Raw genomic sequence first — 19,049 nt, forward strand, 5'->3', positions numbered from 1 at the left:
CTCTTTCTGGTTTGGAGGGAGTCTTTTTCCTCAACATACTCCGTATTCTCTTCCTCATACGTGGAGGAAGTGTGGGTGTCTCCGGACTTGGTATCTGGAGGATCCCTCGAGCGGAGACCCCCACAGGTCTCCCTTTTTTCTTCTTCTTTTTTCTCTAGCGTCGTGTATGGCGCCGCCACCAGCATCACGGTCAGCAATGACGACCTAGGGTCCTCGGGCAGGGGGGCTAGGCCGTTTATTTTGTCGTGCTTTTTCAGCCAGCCATGTAGGGACGATGGGGGAAGAATAAGATCCTTGATAAAGGTTAAATCTTTAAATAAGGAATAGAAGGTCGGCCATACCTCCAAGGGAGGGTGATCGACATCGAAGCCGACATCTTCCTCCTCGTCCGGCCATTCCTGTTGAGGCTTGGAAAAAACCTTCCACAATATCTCGTGGGTAGTGTGGTCGAACTGGCTCATGAAGCCGGGGTCTCCAAGCTTGTAAGACCACATTGGAGTGTCCCGACGCTGGTAGGGAAGGACCCAGTGGCGGAGCATGACCTGAACCACGTCGATCAGCTCGATATTCGCCTCCACCATCTGCGTGATGCTCTTCTACAGCGCTTTCACCTTCGAGGATGATCCCTAGTGAAGACCTCTTCTAACCCACAAGGTTAGCTTCTCGGGGGGGTCTCGATCTGAACTCGACGGTGTCGACCAGTTTGCTTCCCAAGGCTCAGTGATGTAAAACCACTCCTTTTGCCAGCCTTTGATGGTATCGATAAAAGTACCCTCCGGCCATTCGACCGGGGGGAGTTTGCTGATCACGGCTCTGCCACAGTCGGCGTGTTGGCCGCTAACTAACTTTGGCTTGATGTTGAAAGTCTTAAGCCATAAGCCGAAGTGCGGTTGAACATGCACGAAGGCCTCACAAAGGGTGATGAATGCAGAGATGTGCATCAAAGAGTTCGAGGGAAGATCATGAAAATCTAACCTGTAGTACAACATCTGGCCCCTGATGAAGGGGTGGAGCGGGAAGCCTAGTCCTTGTATGAAGTGGGGGATTAACACCGCCCTTTCGCGTGGCCTTGGTGTAGGCACCACCTGGCCTTCCTACGGCGCACAGTGGGCAATGTCCGCCGAACGATAGCCGGCATCCTTCAGCTCCCGGATATCCTGGTCGGAGATGCATGAAACCTCCCACTTGTCGTGGGAGCCTGAGCCAGCCGTGGTTGAGCTTGGGGAAGGGCGGCTGGGAGGGGACAAAAAGTGAAATGGATCCGGCCGCTTGGAGCTAGAATGAAAAGGGGGTCGAGTCTGGAATGCATGTGGTGGCTTTGAGGATCTTTTTCCCTTTTGTGGGGGCCACAAGGGCAAGGGTTCCCGTTTATTTGTGCCGCAGGCCCTACCATTTCTCAAAACGACCGCGCAGGTGAACACACGCGGGATTACCCAGACCATTACTCGTATCCCCTTAAATGCGGGGCACGATCTCCTCATTGACAAGACGTGCTCATGAGAAAGCGGCCTCGAACCATGAACCGAGTTTTTGTCATAACTGGCTATCGCGACCTTTCATCAGAAAGGTTGTTAGAAGAGGAACTATTCACACTTGGGCTTTTAAGCCTTTTGATTAAGCAGTGCCTTGTTTTAAAGGCACGACATCACCAAATGACCAAGTTTAAGCCATCCGAACATGAAGGGAACTAGCCTCGCAAGCCGATTACTCTGGATGCAAGGAGCTGTCAAAGACCATATACATCAGCACTGGATGCCAGTTCGGGGGCTACTGAGGGTGTCCAGGATTAAGGGGTCCTCGCACCGTCGGCCCATCTCTTATAGGCCAACCATGTGCGCCGTATTGTTGGAGACCGGACTGCATGACGACCTCGTATTCAAGAAGGAAAGCTCTGAACACTGGTGTGTCGTCCAAGTTGAGTAGGTGATACGTATACAACATATCTATACATTTTTATCGTTCCATGCTATTGTACTATCTGTTTTGGATATTTTATATTATTTTTGGGACTAACCTATTAATCTAGAGCCGAGTGCCAGTTTCTGTTTTTCCATGTTTTTGAGTATTGCAGATAAGGAATATTAAACGGAGTCCAAACAGAATAAAAATCTCCGGAATGAATTTTCTTGGACCAGAAGAAACGCAGAAGACTTGGAGTAGGGAGCAGGGCATCTGTCGAGAGGCCACAAGCATGCAGGGCGCGCCCTAGGGGGGGTGGCCACGCCCCGTGGCTTATGGGTCCCCTGCAGGTCTCCTAACCCTATTATTTGGCCTATAAATTCCCAAATATTCTCGTATTGTAAAAAAGAGCCATGAAAAATACTTTTACGCCGTTGGGAGCCTCTGTTCCCGTGAGATCCAATCTGGGAGCCTTTTTTGGTAATTTGTCGGACATGGAATTGATCATGGAGGGCATCTACATCAACTTCGTTACCCCTCCGATGATGTGTGAGTAGTTCACCACAGACCTACGGGTCCATATCTAGTAGCTAGATAACTTCTTCTCTCTCTTTGATCTTCAATACCATGTTCTTCATGATCTTTATGGAGATTTATCTTCATGATCTCATGGGTTCAATCTTGCGTGGTCCTCACCGAATGACATAATAGGGATAGCGAGGCACGTATTGTATTGTTGCCATCGAGGATAAAAAAAGATGGGGTTTTCATCATATTGCTTGAGTTTATCCCTCTACATCATGTCATCTTACTTAATTTGTTACTCTGTTCTTCACGAACTTAATACTCTAGATGTAGGCAGGAGTCGGTCGATGTGTGGAGTAATAATAGTAGATGCAGAATTGTTTCGGTCTACTTGACACGGACGTGATGCCTATATGCATAATCATTTCCTTGCACATCTTCATAATTATTCGTTTTTCTATCAATTGCTCGACACTAATTTGTTCACCCACTGTATTATTTTCCTTTATGAGAGAATCCTGTAGTGAAACCTATGGCCCCGGGTCTATTTTCCATATTATACTTTGAGATCTATAAACCAAAAATATCAAAAATATCTTGCTGCAATTTATTTACTTTTGTTTCCACAATATTTTGTATCTATCTCTATCAGATCTCATCCTTGCAAATAACTCTGAAGGGATTGACGACCCCTTTATAGCGTTGGGTGCAAGTGTTTGATTGTTTGTGTAGGTACTACGATTGGGGCCTTGCTTGTTCCTCCTACTGGATTGATACCTTGGTTCTCAACAAACCGAGGGAAATACTTATCTACTTCACCGCATTACCCTTTCCTCTTCAAGAGAAAACCAACGCAATCTCAAGAGGTAGAAGTAGGCTAGATTGGCGCTTCTGTCCCCGGTTGGAGATCGGTGGTATGTAACCATAGGAACCCCTGGTGTCTATATAAACCACATGGTTTCATCCGCATAGGCAAGTTACTCATCTAGGGTTTCATCTCATACAATCTCGAGGTAGATCAACTCTGTAATCCTCATACACATCAATAGAATCGAGCAGGACGTAGGGTTTTACCTCCCTAAGAGGGCCCGAACCTGGGTAAATAATGTCTCCTTCGTCCCCTGTAACCCATTGATCCAAGGTCTACAGCTCGATACCCCCTACCCAAGATCTGCCGGTTTTGACACCGACACCCCCCCTCTAGACACCCCTTCCAACGATCCCACAGATACCTTCAGTCCAATTGTCAAACCAACCACTATTCGTCTGCTTCTGTCCTTGGTTGTTGCCAAAGGGTGGTCTCTGCGTTAGCTTGATGTTCAGAATGCTTTCCTTCATGGGGTCTTGGAGGAAGAAGTTTACATGTGGCAACCTCCAGGTTTTGTTAATCTTGCTCGTCCACATCATGTGTGTCATCTTGTTAAGGGGCTCCATGGACTTAAGTAGGCTCCTCGTGCTTGGCATGCACGACTTGGCTCGGTTCTTCGATGTCATGGATTTGTTCCATCCACTACTGCTACGTCTCTGTTCCCGTTCCATCGTCCGAAGGTTACTATGTATTTGTTGGTCTATATTGATGACATTATTCTTATTAGCTACTCCGTGACTGCCGCTGATCGTCTGTTGTCTGTTCTGAGTGCTCACTTTGCAGTCAAGGATCTGGGCGCTCTCCATTACTTCCTCGGCTTGAAGGTCTCACGAACATCTGCTGGACTGACTCTTACTCAGGATAAATATTCCCTGGATTTGCTGCAACGTGCTAGTATGTTATAACGCAAGCATGCTACCACTACTATGTCTGGAACTAATCATTATTAGCACTGGATGGTTCTTTGCTTCCTTCGGATGATGCTACTGAGTACTGCATCATAGTTGGTGGCTTGCCATACTTGATTATCACACGACCAAACATCACTTATGCTGTTAAACGTGCGTGTAAGTATCTTCATGCTCCCCGGACTTCGTACTCGTCAACTGTTAAGCGTATACTGCGTTATCTCTCTCATACTGTCTCGTATGGCCCGCATCTTTGGTCTGCCTCGTCGAGTGTTCTCTCGGCCTTCTCTGATGCGGATTGGACTGGCAACCTAGATGACAGGCGATCAACGGGGGGATATGCTGTCTTATTTGGTCCAAACTTGATCGCATGGAGTGCTCGCAAGCAAGCCACAATATCTCGCATTAGCACTAAAGCAGAGTATAAGGCGGTTGCTAATGCCACAACTGACCTTATCTGGTTATAGTCTGTTGAGAGAGTTCAGAGTATCCCAAGATTAGCCGCCGGTCCATTAGTGTGACAATATTGGTGTGACATATCTTTCGTCCAATCCAGTTTTTCATGCTCGAACCAAGCACATCAAAGTTGACTATCATTTTGTGAGGGAACATGTTGCACAAAAGCTTCTTCATATCAAGTTCATGTCTTCGAAAGATCAACATGGTGACATCTTCATAAAGCCACTTCCATAGCCTCAGATTGAAGGTTATTGCGCAGTCTTAACTTGCTTTATACGTCAGGACATAATTAAGATTGAGGGAGTGTGTTAGACTGTATATTTACATGAAGCTTCTGTACATAACTCTATTTGTATTTTATACACATCGTGTACCCCTATATATATATATATATATATATATATATATAAGAGAGCCACACCCGTATTAGGGTTTGTGCAATTTCCCAAAAACCTAAGTTTTACAATCAAAACACAAATCAAGGGAAAATATCGCAACCGCACACGAAAATGGAAGGTTTCCGCCTGGAGATTCTAGCCCCGACGCCTTCCCCTCTTATAGCACACTACCATGCGCTAGCACCATGTCCCTCACCGCCGCAGCCTCCCTGCCCATCGTGCCGCTTCCTGTTGCTCTCCACAGCCGCCCGCCGCCGGTTCCTTCGGGGGAGCGAGAGGGAGAGGCTCGCGAGGAACAGGGGAGCAGGTTCAGCAGCAGGGGTCTGTCCATGACGGACTGCAACAGCCGGGCAATTTTTTAAAAAAGGCCCGATTTCCACGCGTATTGGAGGGGTCCGACGGCCTGGAGCTGACTGGGCAGTCACCGTATACGTGGACATGCCAGTAAACCGCCAAATCAACGAATATGTATAGAAAAAAGTAGAATGGATTGTATGGAAAACCGCCGAAACAAGTTTTATGACCGTATTTCGGGTATTTCTAACTACGTGGACTAAAGTGACCACCGCGACAAGTTTAAGGACGTACAACAAATTTTGGTAAACGTTTAGGAACGGCGCGCCAGCCGAACCTTCCCCCGGTCTTGTCCACGTACGACGCGCGCGACCTACTCGAAGGCAACCACGTGGTACGGTGGACCTGTGCGAGATTCCTTTCTTCTTCCCCGTTGCTCATCCCCTTTCTTCTTCCCCGCACCAAAAATCAGGCCGCACGACCGCATCGAATCACCGGTCCTCGCCCCTGCTGGTCGTCCTCGTCGCCGGTCCCCATCCCCGTCGTCCGTCCTCATCACCGTTTGCAGCAAACATCATGGATAAAAGGCTTCAACCCGCGACAGGGAAAAGCTTCAACCGGTGCGTGAAAAGCTTCAACCGGTGTGTGGCAATGTTTCAACCTTTTTGAGAAAAGCTTCATTGGCCATGGAAAAAAGCTTCAGCCGCCATCGCACATTACAAACCACGGCGACTTTTTGCTACAACCGACAAGCCTCGGTGCTACAACCGATGTTTCATTTTGCTACAACCGACGACATGAGGAGCCGCATCCCCTCTATCTGTCTCAACTTCTCCATGGTGAGCGGAGCTGCAATGGGCATGGCCGGCGAAGTTGCGTCCATGGCCGAAGGCGTAATTTGCTACATGCTTCAACCGACATCGAAATTTGCTACAACCGGCACCGCATTTTGCTATCACCGGTGTCTCATTTTGCTACATCGCACATGGGGTCACAATTTTTGCCACAACCGGGGTTTCATTTTGCTACAACCGACATAACGCTTGCTACATCCATCACGGCTGAGCTGCGACACGTGCCTGTGGCCGGGGTGCTGCGACCGTCGACCGGTGCTACCGAAGCTGTGGGTGTCCTACCGGAGCTGCCATCGCCAGCGAGGGAGCTGCAACCATGGAAGCTCCCACCAGCGTGGGATTTTTGCTGTAAGCATGGGTGGGCTCCTGGAACTGCGGCTTTTCGGGAGCGAGGATGACGAGCGGCGGTGAGCCAGCAAAGTCATCGGGATGGTCAGTGAGGGGTGGGGTTTCTCTCGCGTGTGTTGTTTGTGCTGCTCTCGTGCGTCGAGGGATAAGAAACAGAAAAAGAGATGGAGAGGAACAAGACGACTTAGGGGCAGATCTAACCGCCTCCTAGAGCTGTATCGGGCTGGGGTTGGACCGGCCGAAAATTGCCCATGATTTTTTCTCAAACAATAATAATAATAGAGAAAAAGAAAGTACAAAAACACCAGCCATCCACCACCGTCCATTGCCGGGCCGCCTGCATTTCGCGCACACGGAGAAGCACTTCCGAGCAAAAAACCAAACGAAAATAAAGGATCGAAGCTGCTCTCAGACAAGGACGAAGGAGCCTTTTTGGTGCGCAGATCTCCACGCCAGTGCGCTGCATTCCAATTTTAGTTCTTTCCCCGTGAGGAGGGGCGGCTAGGCTAGGCGAGGCAGGGGGGATAGGGCAGCCGCCGCTGCGTGGTGGACTGGCTGGTGTGGTGGGTGGTGGGTTTTGCGGGCGGGGTTTAGCAGGTCTCGGGCAATGGAGATGGCTCTCCGGCCACGGAGCCCTCTGTGTCCTCGGGGCAGGCAGCCGCTCGTCGTCGTCGTCTGTCCGGCCGGCCTCGCGCAGGTACGGACGATTAAGGTTCTTGATTCGGTTGGTTCCCGGAATGTTCTTTGATTTGAGAATTGAATTGAGTGGTATGCGTCGTACGTTGATCATCCCGGTTCTGTCCCGGGTCGCGTCTGTTGTGATTTTGATTTGCTTCGTCTCTGGGAACATTTACATCGGGGAGCCGGCGTTCTTTCCCGGGTGGATTTTCTCATGGGTTATCGGGAGGATTTTGATTTGCATGTCGAAGATACTGCCTATTTAATTTGTTGGTCTGGGATTCTTATACATTGGCTTAAAACGACGTGATTTTAGTTTTGCTGGAAGAGATAAAGAACATGATTTCTGTTATATTTGTTATAAAAAAATTCCCTGTTTCTAGTGTTTCAGTCTGCATGATCATGGAAAGGTTTCTTGTCAATGTTACTGCTTGTAAATTTGAAGTGGAAATTTCCATGGAAAGCGTTTCAAAAAACGAAACAGAAATTCATTGTTTATTTACATTATCTGCTCCTATGTCTGTGATGAAGTTATTTCCTTCAGTTATTTCCATACATATTTTCTGCGATGATGTTATTTCTGTATGTAATGCCAGCATTACCATCTTTTTATAAGCTGGTCTTTGGCTGCCATATAGCGAGTGAATCAGTAGTTTGAATTGTGCTAATGTTTATGTCGAAACGGAACTCCGGAGACGATATAAAATGGATTACATACTCTCTGTCTGTTTATCAGAGAAATTTATCCTTGCTTAGATGAGGTCAGAAGGCAATTTCAGTTGAATTTATCTGAGAGGCATAAATAATTTGGTAGTGATTAAGTCGATTTCTGTTCCGATTATTCGTCAATACATTCTGGTTTGCTCAAGCATTGTTCTATAAGAAGGTTTTCTTTTATGTTCAAACACGTTGAACTGCACAACTTATTTCCCTTTTGTGTGTTTCCAGCCTTTTTGGATGAATGGCAGATTTACTCGAAGCAGGACTGTTCGATGCATGGTAGCAAGTTCAGGTTTGGGGAATAATTTGTCAAAAGGTTTAGCCTATCAATCTATTAGATGTTCTGTTAAGTTCATGTCTGTCCAAATTACACCATGCAGATTCTCCTAATAGGAAATCAAGGAGGTTGGTATCACCTCAGGTTAAAGTCATTTCTTCTAGAGGATATACGACAAGACTCATTGTTGAACCAAGCACCGAGAATACAGAACACAATAATGGGGATGAAGAAATTCTTGACACATACAATGCGCTATTACATACCGAGGCAGCAGAATGGACAGATACTAGAGAAGCTGAAACTGCTGAAGCAGACTCGTCACAAAATGCTTCAAGCAGTTCTATAATCAGGGAACTAGATGCGGCGGATGAAGATATACTTGCGGTTGATCTGACAGTGAATGCACTGAGCAGTGTAACGAAGAGGGAAGTGGATGCAGCGGACAAAGCTAGAGTTGAAGAGGACGTATTTGAGCTGGATTTGCCAGCAACTACATTGAGAAGTGTGATAGTGGATGTGATCGATGATAATGGGACTGTGCAAGAGACATTGAGAAGTGTGATAGTGGATGTGACTGATGATGTGGCGGACAAAGCTAGAGTTGAAGAAGACATATTTGAGCTGGATTTTTCAGGAAATGTTTCAAGCAGTGCGACGACCGTGGAACTAGATGCGGTTGATGAAGTCGGGCCTGTTCAAGACACATTTGAGGCGTCCTTGTCAGGAAATGTTTCAAACAGTGCAACGGTACAGGAAGTGGATGCAGTTGATGAAGCTGGGAATGATCAGGACATATTTAAAGCAGATTTATCAGGAAATATTTTTTCAAGCAGTACAACAGTGGAGGTGGGTGTGGTGGATGAAGCTGGGTCTACAAAAGATAGGTTTGAGATGGATTCGTCAGGAAATGTTTCAACAAGTGCGACTATGTGGGATGCAATTGATGAAGCCGTGGCTGATCAAGATGCAGTTGAGGCGGATTTGTCAGGAAATGCTTCAAGCTGGGCAACATACAGAGAATTGGATGATATGGTGGATGAAAATAGATCAGAAGAGGAAACATTTGTAATGGATTTAGTGGGTGAAGCTACCGATGAAGAAGAGAATTACCAACAGCAATATCCTGTACCGTCTTCATTCTCTATGTGGGACAAGGCTATTGCTAAAACTGGTGTCAGTTTGAATCCTGAGCCGCGACTTACCAGCGTTCAAGAACAAGGGAAAGTAAATTTTAGTGATAAACAAGATCTGTCAATTGCTGATTTACCAGGACAAAACCAATCAATCGTTGGTTCCTGTAAACAAGATAAATCAATCGCTGATGTCGCGGGACCACCCCAATCAATTTTTGGTTCTAGTAAACAACACCGGCCAATTGTTGCTTTCCGCAAACAAAACCATTCAATTGTTAGTGACCCTAAACAAAAGCAGTCCATAGTTGGATTCCGTAGTCAGGATCTTTCGGCTGTTGATCTCCCTAAGCAAAACATACCAATTGTTGGTACGTCGAGCGAGGGTCAAACAAAGCAAGTTCCTGTTGTCGATAGACAGGATGCGCTGTACGTGAATGGACTGGAACTTAAGGAGGGAGATCACAGATCTGAGAAAACCGACGAGGATGCGCTTCATGTAAAGTTTAATATTGACAACGTGTTGCAGAAGCATCTGGCAGATAGAACCCAAGCAGTGGAAACCACCATTTGGAAGGAAGTTGATGAGGAACATCTTTACATGACTGAACATCAGATAGGTTCTACTGAAGGACATATGGTACTTAACGAGGATGAGCTTTCTATAACTGAAATTGGAATGGGGAGTGGTGATAAAATTCAGCATGCGCTTTCTGAGGAAGAGCTTTCATGGTCTGAAGATGAAGTGCAGTTAAATAAGGATGATGGACAATATGAAGTTGATGAGACTTCTGCGTCCTTTACCGTTGAACAAGATATCCAGGGGCCACCACAGGATGTTGTGGATCCACAAGCACTACGGGCGATGCTGCAAGAACTTGCTGACAAAAATTATTCGATGAGGAACAAACTGTTTGTTTTTCCAGAGGTGGTGAAAGCTGATTCAGTTATTGATCTTTATTTAAATCGTGACCTAACAGCTTTGGCGAATGAACCCGATGTCGTCATCAAAGGAGCATTCAATGGTTGGAAATGGAAGCTTTTCAGTGAAAGATTGCACAAGAGTGACCTTGGAGGGGTTTGGTGGTCTTGCAAACTGCACATACCCAAGGAGGCCTACAGATTAGACTTTGTGTTCTTCAACGGTCGCACGGTCTATGAGAACAATGGCAACAATGATTTCTGTATAGGAATAGAAGGCACTATGAATGAGGACCTGTTCGAGGATTTCTTGGTTAAAGAAAAGCAAAGGGAGCTTGAGAAACTTGCCATGGAAGAAGCTGAAAGGAGGACACAGACTGACGAACAGCGGCGAAGGAAAGAAGCAAGGGCTGCAGATGAAGCTGTCAGGGCACAAGCGAAGGCCGAGATAGAGATCAAGAAGAATAAATTGCACAGTATGTTGAGTTTGGCCAGAACATGTGATGATAATTTGTGGTACATAGAGGCTAGCACAGATACAAGAGGAGATACTATCAGGTTATATTATAACAGAAACTCAAGGCCCCTTGCACATAGTACTGAGATTTGGATGCATGGTGGTTACAACAATTGGACAGATGGACTCTCTATTGTTGAAAGCTTTGTCAAGTGCAATGACGAGGACGGCGATTGGTGGTATGCAGATGGTAAGACATCTCAACCTTTGTATATGAGGCAACATTGTTTTGATTCTTTTTTGTTGAGGCAACATTGTTTTGATTCTGGCATAATGCTCCTACAAATATGGCATGAATTTCCTTGTTTTATTAATGTCATGAGAAAGCATTTTATTAACTCGAAGGCCGTGGAAGCTTAGCCTTTACCTTGCTTTGTACATGTACAGTCATTCTACCTGAAAAAGCACTTGTGTTAGACTGGGTTTTTGCTGATGGGCCAGCTGGGAATGCAAGGAACTACGACAACAATAGTCGAAAAGATTTCCATGCTATTATTCCAAACAAAAATGTAACCAAGAAAGGCTTCTGGGTGCAAGAGGAGCAAAACATCTATACAAGGCTTCTGCAAGAAAGGAGAGAAAAGGAAGAAATTATGAGAAGAAAGGTCAGTTGCAACAAAATCTTTGCATATAGATCTGTATAGTTCTAATCAGTTGAGTGATGGCACATTTGTTTCCTTTTTACCATTTTCCAAGTTCAAAATGCATGGTTCCACGCAAGTTTATCCAAAATCACTTAATAATATACTAATCACAACTAACTTATCATTAAGACCGTTCCTACTTCAAATTTGCAAGGTAATTCCCTTTCGGGCTGGTTGGTTTGATGAGTAACTGGCAATTAACAAACACAAGATTTTTTTTATTTGCGGTGGATATACTGATGTTTGAAACAAAACATATGATCAGGATTATTTGGGTTGACTCATGCTCCTTTTTTTTACCTACACAGGCTGAGAGAAGTGCAAATATGAAAGCTGAGATGAAGGCAAAAACTATGCGAAGGTTTCTGCTTTCCCAGAAACACATTGTTTATACCGAACCGCTTGAAGTACGTGCCGGAACCGCAGTGGATGTGCTGTACAATCCCTCTAACACAGTGCTAAATGGAAAGACGGAGGTTTGGTTTAGATGCTCCTTTAACCTCTGGATGCATCCAAGTGGGGCATTGCCACCTCAGAAGATGGTGAAATCGGGGGATGGATCGCTCTTAAAAGCAACAGGTTTGAGCTTGCGTTCTTACATCACTGTTATTAGTATATATATAACCATTTTTATGCATCAATACAGTCAAGTGCAACTAATGATCCACAGATAGTATCAAATATCTACTGTTCTGTTATTGGTAAGAATTAGCTAGGTCTTTAGCCATACAGATAAGCAACTACAGTACTATATAAGATTGAAGCTGTTTTGAGACCGAGTGTTTGTTTGGGTGGCTAGCCGAAGCGGGTTGAAGTGCTTGCAGGCACCCCCTCCGCAGGGTGAGCAGTCACCATTCTTCTTAAAAATTATGGCACCAAGGGCTAGTCCCGGTTGGTCGAGTTCTATAGCCATTTTTTTGGAGTGTGACTGGGAGAATCTTTCTGGTATAAGGCCTATAGGCCTACTTTGATATATGTTGTGAAGTCGCTTAAGCCTTGTTATAACGTAGAAATTTAGTGCCCCAACTCGACCAAATCTCTGTTAAATTGGTTTACTGTGTACTGTATGAATCAATGGCGCAGAGGCCGGGGGTAATAAAGCTTCCATTTTTTACAAATAAGTTACTTATCCTACTTGCCTTGTAATTACCGAGTACGAAATTTACTGTGCCCCCAGCCAGACATTTTCTTTGACATGACTTATGTTACTGTTGGATGTATGGTGCGGTTGCTTTATACTCCCTCCGTCCCAAAATAACTGTCTCAACCTTAATGCAACTTTATACTAAAGCTAGTACAAAGTTGAGACACTTATTTTGAGACAGAAGGAGTAATATAAAGTGGGGGAAACCCTTTTTCATCAATTACCGAGTACGATACAGAACACAGAAAATCTGTATCCTTCCTATTTCGGTATGTTTATCTATGTTCCTTGTCCAGTTAATGTTCCACCGGATGCCTATATGATGGACTTTGTTTTCTCCGAGTCGGATGAAAATGGGATCTATGACAACAGGAATGGGATGGACTATCATATTCCTGTTTCTGATTCAATTGAAACGGAGAATTACATGCGTATTATCCATATTGCCGTCGAGATGGCCCCTGTTGCAAAGGTAATATAATTCTAAGGCCAGTTTCTGTGATTCGAGGCGAGAACTCATCACCTTTTACCATTTTTCTTTCTATACCATAATAATATGCTCTGTCATTATCAATGATCTCATAGGTTGGAGGTCTCGGGGATGTTGTTACAAGTCTTTCACGTGCTGTTCAAGATCTAGGGCATACTGTCGAGGTTATTCTTCCGAAGTACGACTGTTTGAACCAAAGCAGTGTAAGTTGAAGTACTTTACTACATATTCTATTCATTTAGTCTTTAAAATTTCAACTCAAAATGCCACGAAGCTTCAATTGAAGCTAAAGAGTTCTGAAAGTATCTTTCACTGCGATGGAGCGGCAGTACGGTGGCACAGGCCCCAATAAACCATATATGACCCCAACAAGGGGATGCCAAGATCAGTAGGCACTAATGAATTTCCGTTGTTTTACATCGATTATACATTATTAATCAAGTTACATCTATTTCAATGCAGGTGAAGGATTTACATTTATATCAAAGTTTTTCTTGGAGTGGCACAGAAATAAAAGTATGGGTTGGACAAGTCGAAAACCTGACCGTTTACTTCCTGGAGCCTCAAAATGGGTATGAATCAGCTAATGTATAGTTGAGTGATATAAAACATATCGCTCCTTTTCACAAAATTATTAGGCTAGAGCCTTGTACTGGTTTATAATGTGTACCTTTTTCTCATTCATGTAGTTACTTGTCGTAGACTATAAAAGCCAATTAGTGACATAAATACGTTGCCACGTTGGCCTTGGCGTTCCAAGCTGAGAGCTAGTTATAACAGTGATATGTGAGATTAGTGGCTCTATAACCACTTTTGAGCTAAAGGATTTTTCTGCTAGATGTTCCAATAAATACAACTAATTTTTAAATTCCATGATCACTCTTGGACTCATAGCCTGCATGACCAAGAACACCGCTAAAATAATCGCTTGGGCACAAAAGGTTGAGCATGCGTTTGATTGGCAGATTTCAGCTTCTCTAGATTACAGACACACAGTTACAACTTCCATTATCTGGTATGGGATTACCATTTCAACCAATAGAAATATGAAAGAAAGAAATGTTGTCATTTGAATGTTAGAGCTTTACAATCAGCACTATTTATATTAAATTAAATGAATTACTTGTCTGGTTGTCTCTTTCTGGTTTCTTTCTGTAAATGGATGCCAATATCTGCTCAGGTTTTGCTTGTAGCAGGCTTCACAAACTATTTATTTCGACATTTTCTTTTTTAGGATGTTTGGCGTCGGATGTGTATATGGAAGGAATGATGACCGCAGATTTGGCTTCTTCTGTCATTCTGCTCTAGAGTTTATCCTCCAGAATGGACTTTCTCCAGTAAGTATTATTTAGAATAATATCTGTTGTATTGGCTTTTCTTTGTGACACTACACTTTGTTGTTTACCATTCCAGTGCACCATGTTCAAAAGCTTGTATTCACCGTGTTACTTTCAGTTTCTTTACTACTCCTTGTACTAAATCAGTGACAATTAATATGGATTGGAGGGAGTAGCTTATTTGCTGCATTGGTGTTTCCTTTCCAACATACTCTACTATCTGAATGCTACCTGTGTATTCGCAATAATTGCTTGTTTCTTCCCTTCCATTTCTCAGTTACAATAACTTGTATCTGTATTCACGTGATAGCATATAATACATTGCCATGATTGGTCAAGTGCTCCGGTCGCCTGGCTATATAAGGAACACTATTCCCAATCCAGAATGGCAAGTACTCGGGTTGTATTTACCATCCACAATCTTGAATTTGGAGCACATTATATTGGTAAAGCAATGACATACTGTGATAAAGCCACAACTGTGAGTGCCTTACTGTCTTGTAATTTTTAATCATTCTGTTTGGCGCACAAAAAATATTTTACATGTTCAACTATTTCCACCCAATGCTTGCAGGTTTCTCCTACATATTCAAGGGAAGTGGCAGGCCATGGTGCCATCGCTCCTCATCGTGAGAAATTCTACGGCATTCTCAATGGAATTGATCCAGATATCTGGGATCCGTACACTGACAATTTTATACCGGTACCAATTTTTATTTCCAGAGTGCAAGTAGATACGAAAGCCACAGATAGTTATATGCTTAACTCTGCATTTTATATAACTTCAGGTCCCTTATACTTATGAGAATGTTGTTGAAGGCAAGAGTGCTGCAAAAAGGGCCTTGCAGCAGAAGTTTGGATTACAGCAAACTGATGTCCCTGTTGTCGGAATCATCACCCGTCTGACAGCCCAGAAGGGAATCCACCTCATCAAGCACGCAATTCACCAAACTCTTGAAAGCAACGGACAGGTCCATCCATCCCTTGCCCTTGTGAACGATAAATGCCTAATGTTTCTTTAGAAAAAAAATGCGTAATGTGTTTGTTTACTTGAAAACAAAAGACTGAAAATGAAGTGTTTGGTTTTTAGGTGGTTTTGCTTGGTTCAGCTCCAGATCATCGAATACAAGGCGATTTTTGCAGATTGGCCGATGCTCTTCATGGTGTTTACCATGGTAGGGTGAAGCTTGTTCTAACCTACGATGAGCCTCTTTCTCACCTGGTGAGCTCCAACATCCTACACACCATCTAGTCAGCCCTCCATTAAGGGAGCTGGAGACTACTTGTGTATAATTTAGCTTGATGATCGATCATGCTGCAGATATACGCTGGCTCCGACTTTATTCTTGTTCCTTCAATCTTCGAACCCTGTGGCTTAACACAACTTGTTGCCATGCGTTATGGATCGATCCCTATTGTTCGGAAAACTGGAGGTGTGTTTATAACTGTTTATCATCATCATGCTGCACTGCTTTGCGTATGTTGAGCTGTTTGACATGAAATGGAAATTTATCCTTCCGCGTTGCAGGGCTTCACGACACTGTCTTCGACGTAGACAATGATAAGGAACGGGCTCGGTCTCTTGGTCTTGAACCAAATGGGTTCAGTTTCGACGGAGCCGACAGCAACGGCGTGGATTATGCGCTTAACAGGCAAGTACCGTTCATCAATTAGCCCTGAATTCAGTAATGGTGCTAGGTTATTCACCGTGCTGTTCCATACCCCATTTCAGAGCAATCGCCGCTTGGTTCGATGCCCGTGATTGGTTCCACTCCCTGTGTAAGAGGGTCATGGAGCAAGACTGGTCATGGAACCGGCCCGCGCTGGACTACATTGAATTGTATCATGCCGCTCGAAAATTCTGACACCCAACTGAACCAACCAACGGCAAGAACAAACCGTTATGGGATCGACTAATACAGGGCTGTGCAGATCCTCTTGCTCCAGCTAGTCTCATCTTCAGTTAGTTCAAAGCGCGTTGTGGGATCGACTGCAGGTCTACAGTCATACATAGCTGAGGATCCTCTTGCCTCCTCCACCTGGGGGAACAAAGCAGAAATGGATGAGTGCATTGGGAAGACTTTTATGTATGTATTGTTAAAATTTTCCTTTTCCTTCCCTGCACCTGGAAATGGTTAAGCGCATCGCCGAGATAAGAACCGCAGTGACGTTTTGTGAGTAGCTTTGTAAATTCTCTCATCTTGTGAAAATTAATGTGCATGTTAGGCTCTCTGATCATGTGGAAGCTTTGTTATATGTTACTGATGATATACATCAATGATATTTACATTTGCGGATGAGCTACTGCACTTGGTTTCTGCTATCTGTTTTGTGAAATGACAGGGCCATGATCATGCAGATTCGCTGGTTCTGAAAAAGACATGCTCCTCTAAGCTGTGACTGTGAGCTCTGAAAACAGCATTGTTAACATCTATTAGTACTCCCTCCGTCCCAAAATAAATGACTCAAATTTATATTAACTTTCATATAAAATTGTATAAAGTTGAGTCCCTTATTTTGAATACAAAGTTAGTATAAAGTCGAGTCCCTTATTTTGAATACAAAGTTAGTATAAAGTTGAGTCTTTTATTTTAGGACGAAGGGAATATAAAGCTAAGCTACATCAACGGTGAAGATTTACGAGCTAGATCCTGTTTGGTTGCAGACATTCATTAGAAGTGTAAACACGCTTTGCTGTGCCGCCTAGGCTGTAATGATGTCATATTTTTTTGGATATTTCACTGTGTGTGGCAGGGCCGGTCTTGAGTTTTCGAGGGCCCTGGACGAAACTAAAATACTAGGTCTTCAAGATTTTATAATATTCGTAGATACAACTCTAGCAGAAAAAATAGTGAACAAAATTCCAGAAAAGTTGGTGTTAATATGAAGAGAGTAAGAGACATACCTCCTCTTAATTGTTGTTGCTGTGATGCCGTTCCTATATGCTTGCTCTGTTGTGGTGGGGGTGATGGGCCGTCTCTGGTTAGGGCGCATATGATATGGAAAGTTGATCGTAGGCGGCCAGTTAGGTGTGTGGTTACGTAGGAGATCAAGTAAATTTTGCCTTTACCATCTATTGAGCCAAATCGTGCTCGCGTGCCACGGCGAAGGACTAATTTTTTTGTAGGTGAAACCGATAGCATGTACAGAAAGTGATATGATGCCCAAAAAATAGAGACAAAGTGATATGATATAAAATATAATTTGACCACATCAAGATCAATTTTTATAGGACACTATCAATTTATAACATGGAATCAACCTTTAAAAATATGTAAATTAATTTGCTAGGACTACGCCAAGTTTGCTAGGGTTTTCCTTTTTTTCTCAGATACTGTATTAGTTTGCTAGGACCCCATTGCATGGTAACATAAAATCATTTCCTTGCAGCGCTGCAAAGTGAGAAGCACGCTAATATCTGTCAGATCGCTAATTACATGTTTAAAATACAAAATTGGTCAGTCCAGCTGAACATGTGCGCTCATTGTCATAAGAGCAACTCCAATGGGTCGATCCAAACGGACGCGATTTTGTCCGCTATTTGTTCGTTTGGGCCGGTCAGGCGGACACGAACATCCGCTTCGACGTTTGGGTCGGCGCATGCATCCATCGCTGGCTCGATTCATTTTTGCCGGCGCGGGTAGTGCTCGTGTCGTCGGTGGCGCAACACAGGCGCGCTCGTTCGCCAGGCGCAGCGCCATCTTAGCTTGAAGGTAGGCGACCTCCTCTAGAAGAAGCGCGCGGGAGTGGACGAGGAGGGTGTTCTGGAAGAAGCCGGGCGTAGCGCCATCTTGCTCGTGCGCCTGCTGCATCGCCCTCTTAGCCTGCAGGTAGGTGACCTCCTCTGGAAGCATCGTGCGGGTCGTCGACGAGGAAACGGAGGGGTGGCGAGATGGGGACGGGGGAGGGTTCTGGAAGCAGATGGCCGAACCCCACTGCACGCTTGGATTAAAAAAGGCCGACCACGGTCACTGACGCGTGGGCCCGAGGATGGAGGTCGTCATAATTATGTTGAGCGCGGTGGTTGGGGGCGGACACCGAGGGGGCACGCGCGAGTCCGCTTCGCGTCCGCGTCGATGCATTTCAGTCCCAAATTTGGGCCGGAAATGGGTCGGTGCGTTGGACCATCATTTTTGTCCGCGCCGACCAAAATAGACGACGGTGGACGAAATGGATCGCTTTATTGAAGTTGCTAAGCCCGTGGACCGACACTCACGTCTAGGTTCCAACGAAATTCACCGACCTTGTGACAGTTGTACCATAGACAATATCTATAGCAAAGTGTTCCATAATTCAAGTCTGGTATTAATTAAATCTTTTCTGAACGTCACATCTGGCAGAAAGAATTCCATAACCATGGTGATAATATCACCCTTGACGCATAATGTTGTATAGAGCCAAAAATTATTCTGAGTATAGCATTTCCTAGCCATTCGAACCGTCTTTTATAATGAAGGATCCTTCTTCATAGCCATTAGAAGAAATTGGCCTAACCCGCAGCCAGACAATTCAGCATACATGTGTGCCTCATCTTGGGCTTCACCAAAACAAAATAATTCGCTTTTATGGAAGTATCTTAAGACCTGAGAGGTGTTCGAAGGCTGATAAAATTAATTTCAGATTATTCGCTTTTTT

The 19,049-nt window shown here is 44.5% G+C and overlaps 1 protein-coding gene across 1 annotated transcript; it reads left to right on the forward strand.

The window, feature by feature from the left end:
• Nucleotides 1-7,099: 7,099 nt before the first annotated feature.
• Nucleotides 7,100-16,711, forward strand: LOC123425502 (starch synthase 3, chloroplastic/amyloplastic-like). The gene is made up of 16 exons (XM_045109200.1): nt 7,100-7,250; nt 8,180-8,243; nt 8,332-10,989; nt 11,187-11,404; nt 11,752-12,022; nt 12,884-13,059; nt 13,173-13,280; nt 13,540-13,649; nt 14,312-14,414; nt 14,725-14,895; nt 14,989-15,117; nt 15,203-15,385; nt 15,505-15,636; nt 15,736-15,847; nt 15,943-16,066; nt 16,147-16,711. The coding sequence occupies exons 1-16, from the start codon at nt 7,161-7,163 to the stop codon at nt 16,277-16,279; spliced, it is 4,782 nt and encodes a 1,593-aa protein (XP_044965135.1). The 5' UTR covers nt 7,100-7,160; the 3' UTR covers nt 16,280-16,711.
• The last annotated feature ends 2,338 nt before the right edge of the window (nt 16,712-19,049 follow it).

Source organism: Hordeum vulgare, chromosome 1H (assembly GCF_904849725.1).
Source record: "Hordeum vulgare subsp. vulgare chromosome 1H, MorexV3_pseudomolecules_assembly, whole genome shotgun sequence".
NCBI classification, from domain to species: domain Eukaryota; kingdom Viridiplantae; phylum Streptophyta; class Magnoliopsida; order Poales; family Poaceae; genus Hordeum; species Hordeum vulgare.